The 11,623-nt window shown below is 37.9% G+C and overlaps 1 protein-coding gene across 1 annotated transcript; it reads left to right on the top strand.

The window, feature by feature from the left end:
* Positions 1–98: 98 nt before the first annotated feature.
* On the top strand, positions 99–6,292 carry LOC145487032 (MOB-like protein phocein). Its single transcript, XM_081465738.1, has 7 exons — positions 99–165; positions 571–633; positions 709–852; positions 1,289–1,375; positions 1,741–1,820; positions 2,432–2,543; positions 3,174–6,292. The coding sequence occupies exons 1-7, from the start codon at positions 103–105 to the stop codon at positions 3,330–3,332; spliced, it is 708 nt and encodes a 235-aa protein (XP_081321864.1). The 5' UTR covers positions 99–102; the 3' UTR covers positions 3,333–6,292.
* The last annotated feature ends 5,331 nt before the right edge of the window (positions 6,293–11,623 follow it).

Here is an 11,623-nt window from a genome sequence, read left to right as displayed (position 1 = left end):
GATTAGTACTTTATGTAATACTATTTAGCTGTACCAAACATCCTACCCTAATTTGAATATCCGCTGACCATTATTGCGCCCAAAACAGATTCCGAACTCAAAATGGCGGCGGTAGACGTGATTACAACAATCATAAGGAGAAACAGGCCGGGAACCAAGGCTGCTGTGGGTTTTTATTGTTATCTTTATCATTTTATAACCTCAGGGGTCCTTTGATTTTGTAGGGACTGTAGGGATAGACCTAGCTACTACTACTACTACTACTACTACTACTACTACACGATGCTCTTGAGTAAATCTTGAATAATTCCTGGAAATAAACCTGAATAAACATTAACCTGTCCTCTTTACCAGAGAATTAAGCTCTTACTTATTGTTTTCGTTCAAGTTCTAATAACTTTTATTTTAAGATGTACTGTCCCCTCTTCATTGTTACATTTTAGCGCCACGAATTGTAGTAAACAATAAACATAAAAATACACATCGATCTATTTGTTGTAGTTTCTGTTTATTAGATCGAGGTGCAGGCAACTAGTCTCAGTTGACGTTGGTGTTGTTTTAATACTACAGGATATGTACGGTTGGCCTGATGAGCCGTTTGAAGAGATGGACAGTACATTAGCAGTACAACAGGTATTGAAATACTTTTAATAAACTTGCGAGCTTCAAACAAGGATGAAAGTTGACGGCAGTCTCTTTTTCATTTAGTACATTCAACAGCAGATCCGAGCAGATTTCACAAATATAGAAGCCATTTTAGATTCACCAGAGGGTCAAGATGAAGGCGTGTGGAAATATGAACACCTGAGACAATTTTGTATGGAACTGAATGGACTGGCTGTCAAGCTTCAGGTAACTTAGAAATAATACATGAAATGTAATGAATGTTTATTTTCTCTACCCAATATCAATGCAAAGTCAAGCAAACAGATCATGAGAATTTAATAAATGATCACAGCTACTAAACTCAATCTTGATATTGATTGCCAAATTCTCCTAGTGCTTTACGTGGACTGTTTACCCCATGTTTCAATGTGTTACCCTCAATAGTTGAGATCATATGCATTCTTCAACATCTTTATTTCATTTGGTGATGTGATATTCCTGTTAGTTTGTATTTGCCATGTGAAACAAAAACATGTATGATCTCAGCCAACACAAACAAATAGGAGAGAGTGGAGAAAAAAAAGACAACCAAAGGACAGTGTCTTTCATAATTAATTTTTGCTAAGGAAAGTAACTTGTGGCTGAGTTGTTAAAGTTCATGTTGATTATTTTTTTTCTTCAGTCTGATTGTACACCTTCCACCTGTACACAAATGACAGCTACAGAGCAGTGGATATTCTTATGTGCAGCACACAAAACCCCCAGAGAAGTAAGACAGTCTTACTAGTTATCATAATAAAGAAATAGAAATCTCTTTGGTTTCTAAGTCATTTCTAATTCTGCTGCTGAGATGATGTGAATGGTGTACCTAAGTCACAACAAAGGGTTCTTCAGTTTTGTCATTCAATGAAGCAAAATGATGTATGAACTGTAAATCATAATTTATTAACTTAACAATAGAAACTGAATTTTCTTCTTTAGTAATCTGATACAAACTGGAATCCCTGAATTATGCAATTGATGAATTGTTGATCAAATTTGTGCTTAGTTACATCTGAGAACACAGTAATTAGAGAAACGCTTGTTATAACCAAAAACAGTCTGGCAAAGGTAATGTTTTCCTGTCTAACACAGTGTCCAGCTATTGATTACACTAGACATACTTTGGATGGTGCAGCGTCTTTACTTAATAGCAACAAGTACTTTCCAAGCAGGTAAGTCCAGGCTTTCACTGCCAATAATAATAAGAATGGATGCAAAAACTAAATATGCAGTCAGCAATGTTCACAAGGACACCACAGGATCACAGGATGTGTCTGAATTGGCAAAGTGTCCAGTGATATCATATAGGGAAAATATACATGTACATGTTTGAGGAATACACTCAAAACAATGTCCATAACAGTCTGGTATCTGTATCAAGTCAATGTCTGTGAAATAGGGATAGACCATGTTTGAATGCAGCTGAGGCTAACCAACTTTTCTCTTTAGCTTTTACTTTTGTAAAGTGCCTAGAACAGATCTGGATAGGCACTATAGAAATATCTATTATTATTATTTTATTACTAATGATCCTCAAGCCATATATTTCATTTTATGTTGTTCATAGAACTGGTTCTACAGTGACTAGCTGATGATTTTCTGTATTCCTGCATGCATAAAAACATACTCATTTTATAGACAGGGGAATGATATTTTGATCATATTTGTGCAATCACGACATGATAATATGTTTGTTTTATCTGTACTTATGTTAATGTATTGGTATACTTACTTTCTTATTTCTTTGCTTCCTTAAATGAACTATATCCTTTTTGATGTTTAGAGTGAGTATCAAGGAATCTTCTGTGGCAAAGCTAGGATCAGTTTGTAGACGAGTCTACAGGATATTTTCACATGCTTTCTTTCACCATCGGAGTATTTATGATGAATTTGAGGTATGTGACTTGTACAGAATTGAAATGAAATCCTCCTTAGTACAAATTAAATTCAAATGGCACTGGCTTAATACAGAGAGATCATTATCATTCTCATCATCATTCTTCATTTATCAAACATGTAAGGAATAACAGATTTATTGCAAAAAACATGTCAGAAAATTTTGGATGGAAAATTGTATTTAAGTCTTTGCACTTCAATAGCATTTTATTAGTGGGAAGTGTGGTGACATCATTGTTATTGCAGTTGTCTCCAGATCAAGCAGTCCGTGTTCAAACCCTAGCCGGGGATATTGCCTTGTGTTCTTGCACAAGACACTTCACTCTCACAGTGCCTCTCTCCACCCAGGAATATAAATTGGTACCAGCAAACTTAATGCTGAGAGTAACCATGCGATGGACCAATGTCCCACCAGGGAGGAGTAGAAATATTCCTAATCACTTCATGCTACAGAAACCGCGATAAGCTCAGGCCTGATGGGCCACTTTGGCTCAAATGCAGACTTTACCTTTACCTGCGTCAATAGCTCCAATGTTTACATGACATGAGGAACTTACTCAGATGTATGTATTCCGATGCTTACTATGCGATTTCTGTTAGTTACCCAGACACTCTTTTGCATTTGGCAGAATGAAACTCTACTGTGCAAGAGATTTACAATTTATGTGCTCAAGTATGACTTGATGGCAAAAGAGAATCTCATTGTTCCCATGGAGGATACTATGTCACCACCACCACTACCCCCTGAGGATTCCAGAGATGACACGCCAATGGACAGTGAAGCCTAAAGAACTTGAATGCATGGTGAAACAAAGCTGTCAGGTCCTGGGCAGAGGTGTTGTCCAGCACAAACAGCTTTGAACAGACTTGTATAGTGAATTTCAAGTTGAGAAAGAATGAAGGGAATGTACAATGGCCTGTCTTTCAGCAGTATATTCTCTTCCAGGTTAATGCCTTTTCTCTAACAAATGTCATATGCTCAAAACACTTCTCTCTCAATGAAACAACGTTTGATTTAATATAATGTCATCAGTAAATTAATAATTAACTAGATATCTCCTCTCGCAAACCAACAAGACCTTTAAAAATAACCTCACTCCACTAGAAAGGTAAACTTTGGTTTCATCAGCTGTGATTTCTGTGAAATGTTTTTATTGTCCTGTAATATACTGTTATTATAACAGAATAATAAGATTAGTTAATTTCAATGTGCCTTTTCTTATCAACCTCAAATAAAGGGAGCTCTGTCTTGGACTAGGGGTGTTGATAAAATTGGCCATTTTTTTCAAGTTTGTCATTTGTAATCCGCCTTAATCTTGCTCAGTCCAAGCCATGCTTTTTTACATTCAATTTTTTAGTACTTCTCTAGGCTTTTATACCTTTGAAAACTGTTATTTTGGGGTTGCCTTCCATTTAAAAGTACTTTTATAGCTTTAAAAACACGACAACGCTTTTAAATTTTCGGAACATGTTTTGATGTTTCAAACATAGATGATCGGTATATATAACTACTCCTATACAATGAAACTTTATAAATTCAAATATTTGTTAACTGCTAACTTATTTCAACTAACCAATCAAATCAAAGGAACAAACAAAAACAGCAAAATATAAACTGTAAACTACAGCAGATAAATTTACAGATGTAACGATAAGCAAACACGCTCAACTTGTTTGTAACACTTGTACTATCAAGACCGTTTGGAAAAGTAATTTTATAGATCAGAAAAGTGAGTCAATATCCGTCGTGGTAAAGCTCCTTCCAGAGAGCTCCGAACATTTTAGAGCCCTGCCTCTTAACGTCTCCAACTAAACTATCAAGTTTGCGTTTTTCTTTAGAACTGTTTTATTCGTGTGAGTGATATTCCGGGTAAACGGAGCATCTTTTAGAGCGGTTTTCAGTTCAGTGTCGTGAAATTAAAGTAATCACTCTAACCAACCACAATGGACACAGCAATCCATTGAACCAATCAAAACTCGAAGTAAATACATGTAACTGACGCAAAGCACGAGAAAACGTGTGCGAACGATTTACGATTCGTTTTGGTTTTACTTCTGATTGGATAAAAAAAAGTCGCGCGAGTTTTTTTGAGCCAGTCCTGTAGCGTAGTTCATGCAAAACCAATTACTTTTCAACTCAAATGAAAACCGCTCTAACAATACTGGTACAAGTAAACCCAAAGTAATTACAGAGCTAATCTACATGAAAAGACAAAATGTTCATTTGAGTGCTCGGAATGGCTGAAAATACAGCATATTGTAATACGGTGGATTAGATCCTGATTGACTAAAAATAGAGAAATGCGTAGGAAGTAGGTAACATAGGCAAAATATTGTCAAAAAACAATTACTGAGCAACACAACAAAACAAACTTACAATTACTTTGAAATTTAATTGAAGAAATAACTTTGAACGACTGTTGTTTACTCGTGAAACTATTCGTAGACCTGTTACTGAAAAAAACACTTGCTCTATGGCGAGATTTCACAAACTAGGCTTTTGTCACGGTAAGCGGCGGCTTTTTTTTTTTTTTTTTTTTTTTTTTTTCGCTTCAGTAGAAAAAGAAAACCTCTTAGACCTGAGAAGTCAGGATAAATGGAAAGCCTAATGTAACTCGGCAGTGTAAACCAGCAGGTAATTGAAACTACTAAGATGAGAAAAATAGTCTTGAAGCGGCTAATGTATCCGTGGCCACCACAAGAATTATTTACAGGACGCGGGCCAATAGGACACAGCGTTCCCGCAACTTTGCCCAGAAAGGCATCATTTTGGATCAACAAATAAACAATAACGCTGAAACAGTGAAGAACCAGTGAAGAAAGTCAGCGGGACCGTCGTTCCTCTCTACTGAGGCGTCATACACCTTGTTCTCTCTGTTCTTCATTTGTAGTTTTCTTTGTTGTTTTAATGGCAACTTTCAGGGAGTCAGTAAATTGTGGGTCATCTTCTCTTTCCTTGTTTCGCTTCTCCTCAGTTCGCAACTGATGTCCTCTTGCCCTCCAGAGTCTCCTTTGAATTATTACGTAGAGGCACATGACTTCGAGCTACAATTTCACACAACCTTGAGTGAAGCTTTTGTTCTAGGTGCTGGTTCCTTGTCGCTGAGGTCTAAGAATTAGTTCAGATACAAAATCAATTGCAAGCAAGAGTTGTAGAAGAACGTATATGTGCACTTCAGTTGTTACAAATTATAGAATTTTAATATTTTTAATCCACAGACGAAGACTGGCTAAATAAGATATGGTAGCATACGCTCTTTATGAATATTGTTTTTCCGGCAGAGGGCGAATATTCTTATTTTTCTGCCGATTTTAGGTTGAAATATTCTTGTGAATATTGTTAGATCATAGCGTATGACATTTCTGTTTACGAATGTATTTGGTGTCTGGATGGTGTTAAAGTAATTTTGGAGCCAGCCTGAAGGCATTGAAGCCTGATATCACACACATAGTTTCTTGTAGAGATGTTATCAGCATCGGACATACGGCTAGAGCTGTTTATGTTGCTTTTTGGTTAGTTTTGCCGTCAAGAGAGAGGAAGAATTTTATACGGTTTAGATGTTTTCAAAATCGCACCCTCGGGTTTATTCGTGAAATATTCTTAAAATTTCGCAAACTTAAGCTTCAATATTGTTATAAAACATATTCTTATAAAAGAGAAAGAGTGTATCTCCTTTTTTTATTCGATTTAGAGCTCATGGTCAAAAGAAGATTGCGAAAAATACGATATGCAATCGTTTAATTTACAAACCCTGCTCACGTATCACCAAATGCGGATTCATTGAAAATAAATAAGATAGTAATCAAAATTCATTAAAATTTTAATTTCGATTGCGCTAACACTAAAAAAAATACATACGTTACAATTTTTTTTTGTTATAAGAATATTGTTTTTCTGGCCGAGGCTGAATACTCTTTTTATATTTTTCTGCCGATTTAAGGCTGAAAATATTCTTGTGAATATTCTTAGATTAGAGCGAATGACATTTCTGTGTTCGAATGTTAAAGCAATTATGGAGTCAGCCTGCAGGCATCAGTAAAACCTGATATTACGCACTATTAGCATCGAACATACGGCTAGAGCTGTTTTTTCTTTTTTTCCTTTTTTTTTTTTTTTCTCCCTCCCTTTTGGCTAGTTTCACCATTCAGAGAAAGGAAGAATTTTATACGTTTTAGTTGAAAACATATAATTGTGTCATATCAAGAGAATATTAACAAATTTTCAACAAAGAAAATTATATTCTTTTCAAAATCAGCCTCGGGTTTATTCTTAAAATATTCTTAAAATTTCGCAAATTTCAGGCTCGATATTCTTAAAAAACCCAGCGTCCATTTTAGTTTTTCTTTAGCATTATACAGCATTCGCATCAATTTACAGTGATAATTACATACATTGTTGAATGTCAGGATCCCGTAAGCTGTCGATGCAGAAGGTTTGTACTGACTGTCTGCACAGGACGGCTAAGTAATCAGTGAATGCTCAACTTACAAATTTCCATCTCGAAGTCTCCATAATATCTGTTTTTCTTAGCCACAAATAAGTTGAGATCCATCGCCAGCGGTTGCTTTGCCGAACACTTGATTTTATTATTTGACCGTTCTGATCATTAAAACTGGCTGATTTCTTACCTGACAAAATACGATAGTTTGATGAAAACTCGCTGGAAACTCAGCAAATTTCAATAAGGCTGCGGCAACACTATAAGCCGGCTGCAGGCAACAGTACTCTCGGCGAACTCAACCGAACAATTCAATCCTTTAAGCTCTAGTATTCTGCGTTTGGTCTTCTTTGTTAAAGGAAAACAAATTGATTTTTATTGGTGTATGTGTAACAGGTATCGCTGTCTCATATCGTTTAAATACAATAGCATACTTACAAAAAAATTCGATTGTCCAGACAACCATTTTCGAGTTTCTTGTCGAACAGTTGAGGAGCAAATTTCCATTTGCTTTCAATATAACGTAGATAGCAACAAATGTAGCAGCAGAACAGAAACTCGGTTAAGATTTTTCTTTGCATTTTAAAAAATGAGAGATATATTTCTTTGGTTTATATGTTGTAAATGGATGTTTTCTTTTTCGCTGAACACTCCCTGGGGGTGTAAACTTGATCCTCAGGCGTACTGCTGTTTGGAGATCTCTAGAACATTAAGATGGAAACAAACAAAGAACTGGGCCGCCTTGACTAGCACTAGCTATCCGAGTAGTAGGATTGTAACAATGACAGTTGACAAACGAAACAAAGATTGCTGTTGTTGTTGAATTTTATGATTCGCTTTGGGAAATAAACGCTAGAGATCATTTTCACGTTTTCAAAGCGTACATTATGGGTCAGTGATTTTCAAGCAATTCTGAGTATGCACGCCGCGTGATGAAAAGAGTCGAGTTACTTGTGATTTCACCATATTAAAGTTACAATCATGATTAATTTGTTCATGAAGTTCCGCCAACCATTTGAGCCTCATTAGAATCTCAGCTCTGATTTGGTGCTGTGAAAGTATGTTAAGAGCAACAGGCAAACATAGATGAATACTTAAAGGGAAGGTTATGGACAGTCTCTGCTTGATATTCAGAACATTTTACTAACGAGCGTAAACCCGGCGTAAAACAGCCACTGTGTTTTAGCGCTCTTGCTTTCTCCTGTACACAAACAAATAAGCTGTACTTTATTTCTTGTCTTCGAACCCTTTAAGGCTGGTTTCCATGGTTGTTTACCATTCTCCCGAAAATTCCGGAAATTTCGGTAAGAATGTAATTGGTAACACTGACAATTTTGACTGGGTCGACTGAAAAATTTTCGAATTAAACGGAACGTCTTGAAAGGTGGTCCAAAATTTCCAACCTAAATATCCAAGTGGAAAATGTGCTTACCATTTGCAATTCTTTTGTACCCCCACCTTTGGAATTATGAGCAGGTTTAACTCGTCCTAGTCTCTTTATGGCCAATACGGACGGAACTTACCATCAGGTATTTTTGCTTACCATTTGCACAACCGTTGATGAAGTGGTTTCTTCATGCAAATGAAAACAACCCATATAATCGCTACCGACAGAAAAAGTTGAGCGATCCTTTATTAATACGACTATCGCTGTCCAAAGCGTAACGATCTAATCTAGAATCGAGATTTCCCACGGCCAAGCGCAAGGGAGATTTCCAACCTCGTTTGCAGGCTCTCTATCCTCTGCCTCCCTTGTTCGGGAAGCAGAGGAGAGAGCCTGGGAACGAGGTTGGATCTCACTTTTCAGTGTCAAACAGAGTAAGATCTGGATACGAGACAAGTTTTTTAGGTCTGGCAGAGTAGGTTCTCCTATACTTAGGCATAAGACAAATTGTAAGTCGGTTCAGCTTAACAATCGGAAGTAAAACCGTTTTGCAGCCTCGCTTTCAATCGTTGGTTACTGGAATAACCAAAGTCAGAGGGTACACCAGAACGTCCTTAGCATTATGAGACTGTATGAGGTCTTTGAGTCCACAATACTCGTGAAATGAATAGGGACTCTAAGATATGGTACGGCTAGGCTGTAGTACGACGGCGGATAGTGAAGATCACTTCCGGTGACATCATGACGCGCGTACCAGTACGGCTTTCCCGCCGTAGCCTAGCGTTGCTTTCTACGAAGAGAAAGTGCCTGGTTTCACGTACTCTTCACCACGTGAGTATAAGCCTGCTGTTTACTTCTCATTTTAACGCTTTGTTCACTGTTTGAACAGCCTAGTTTGAAGATAAAGTTCTCAATCATAAAAATCAGTTCTAAGATCATTGTTTCTCTGTCATTTGTACAGAAAATTTGAACGATTTTAACACCTACCGCGAGATGATCAATTCAGTCATATTAGTATCGGGCCCGGGGGCGGGGGCACTGCCATATATGAGCTGTATAGGTATGTGCCGCTGTGAAGGGCATGGTTTTGAAGCAGTTTACTCTAGGATAGGGTATATAAATCAGAGCGTTTAGGTCTAGAATAGGGTGTAATTTTTCACAAAACTGACCAGTTGGTTGAAGATTTGATCTAGACTAAGGAAACCAGGAATTGTCACTCAAAAGTATAAAAAAATCAAATCGGCAAGTTTAAATTTACGCAAATCAGCCTCAACAGTGTCGATAGATGGGGGGATTTGGGGAGTTTACTCTAGTATAGGGTAGCAAAATTCAGCTGAACTAGCTCTGGTATAGGCTAAGGGTTCCAGGGTCCCAGCGGCACATCCCCTCCCAGAAATTCCCAAAGTCCCCCCCCCCGGGGGTATCGGGCCGAACAGCCGTAGATAAGAAAGCTTCGTATGTGCTAAACTGAGCTATAATTGTTTATTACTGTTCAAAATATATTTCATTATAATCGAAAGTTTTGTATTTTCGGGCTTCTCACGTAATCGTTGTACGAACAACCTGTCCGTGTTGAAATCGAGTTTTTTTATATCAGGGTTTCTATTTTGTTTTGTGGTTGGAATTACAGGCGGTTCTATCAAGTTCTAAAAGGCAAATCTGAGTTCTGGGAGATGTAAGACGGATACAAGAGAAGGAAGTCATTGTCATTAATCAAGCTTATTTCGTATGAAAGTAGAATAATCTTTGGTTTCCTTAAAAGTAGTCATTTTTGTAAAGACACGTAGAGACTGCACATACCGTTGCCGTACAGCAAAATATTAAACCATTTGAGTTTGGCGAGTAAAACACCATTGTCAGCCTAGTCCCTCACGGCCAAAGCAGCCGTAGTAGCACCTCACCGTAGCGTATCTTAAAGTCCCTAATGAGGTTCGCAGGCTCTTATCTTTTTCAGAGTGGTGCAGGTCACGCAATTTTCAATACATATGGGTAATTGACCAAGATTGAGGTCAAGATAGCTGGATTTTTTGCGTTTTTATCAGACCGAGACGTCGACGTCCATAAACACGCATAAAAATTTATATCCAGCCACCTTAACCGGACAAGCTTGGTCAATAAAAGATTTATTGTGTGGAAAAACAGACGCTACTTTCTTGCGGGACACCGAGGGTAGTCCCGGGCGGACATGACAATGCTGGCTTGTCCGCTCGGGTAGCCAATCACGAACGTGGGCTTTTGACTTGTTCACTGTACCCAAAAAATTCGCGCCAAACGTAGCCTGCGAACGCAGACGTATTTTCGGCTGTCACTTGGTTCCGCCGAAAAATAACGTCTGCGAACCCGAGCCAGGAAACGATTTCTGTGACGTAATGACTTTTGTTTCTCCTTGGCCAATCAGATTCCATGATAGAATGAAACTCGAGTGCTCCTCGCAGCGAATACCTCGCGCACAGTCGCGCAGTAGTTCTGGGGTTATTTGAGCTAAACTGTGATTGGCTTAGAATTCCTACGTCACAGAAATAGTTTTCTGGCTCGGGTTCGCAGACGTTATTTTTCGGCGGAACCAAGTGACAGCCGGAAATACGTCTGCGTTCGCAGGCTACGCCAAACGCTGCCACAGCCATTTTGTAATGCTAGAATTTCGCGCCAAACTTTTAGAAAACAAAGTCTGAAATGAATTTAGCAGTCTACATCCGTATAACTACCAAGCCTTCAGTCTTATTCACCGAATAAGAACCTTTAGGACTAATGCAAGCGTACGAATCACCTTTAAAAAGCTACAAGTCAAAGGAATTTGTGCGCTTGCCCTCAGATTTGCATAGTAGCCAGCCAGTTTAACATTTAAACATAATTTTTATTTCGAAATATGGTATTTTTTAAGAATGATTTTTGTGCGATCACTACACATCGAAAATGTTCTGTGACTTTTCACTGCAATGACCCTTTTCACAGATAACTTTTCTCATTTACATTACAATATAATCTAGCCTGCAAGGTAATTTCGGGCTTTTTTGTAGTTTCAGCCCAAAATTGCCTCACATCCAACTTGGATTACATTGTAATGTAAATGAGTAAAACCAACAATTTATTTTATCTCAAAATTCTTGGCAGTTTTTTTTGCCAGCTCTGTAAGTTTTAATTTGATGCAGGAGTTTACAAGTCTACAGTTTAAACCGGACGCCCCGCATCGCTTGGACGCGAGACACCTTAAGGCGGACGGTAAACTTAATAAAAACGAACAGGACAACACAACATG

The sequence above is a fragment of the Orbicella franksi genome, chromosome 5 (genome assembly GCF_964199315.1).
Source record: "Orbicella franksi chromosome 5, jaOrbFran1.1, whole genome shotgun sequence".
Classification (NCBI taxonomy): Eukaryota; Metazoa; Cnidaria; class Anthozoa; order Scleractinia; family Merulinidae; genus Orbicella; species Orbicella franksi.
Note: the sequence above shows the minus strand (reverse complement) of the source record. Positions and strands in the feature narration are given on the sequence as shown.

Bases quoted from the DNA above. Each gene is read 5' to 3' on its own strand.
- LOC145487032 (XM_081465738.1), top strand. From the start codon at position 103: ATGGCGGCGGTAGACGTGATTACAACAATCATAAGGAGAAACAGGCCG. The intron at 853-1,288 runs GTAACTTAGAAA...TTTTTTCTTCAG, and splicing joins GACTGGCTGTCAAGCTTCAG to TCTGATTGTACACCTTCCAC. The intron at 1,376-1,740 runs GTAAGACAGTCT...TGTCTAACACAG, and splicing joins CACACAAAACCCCCAGAGAA to TGTCCAGCTATTGATTACAC.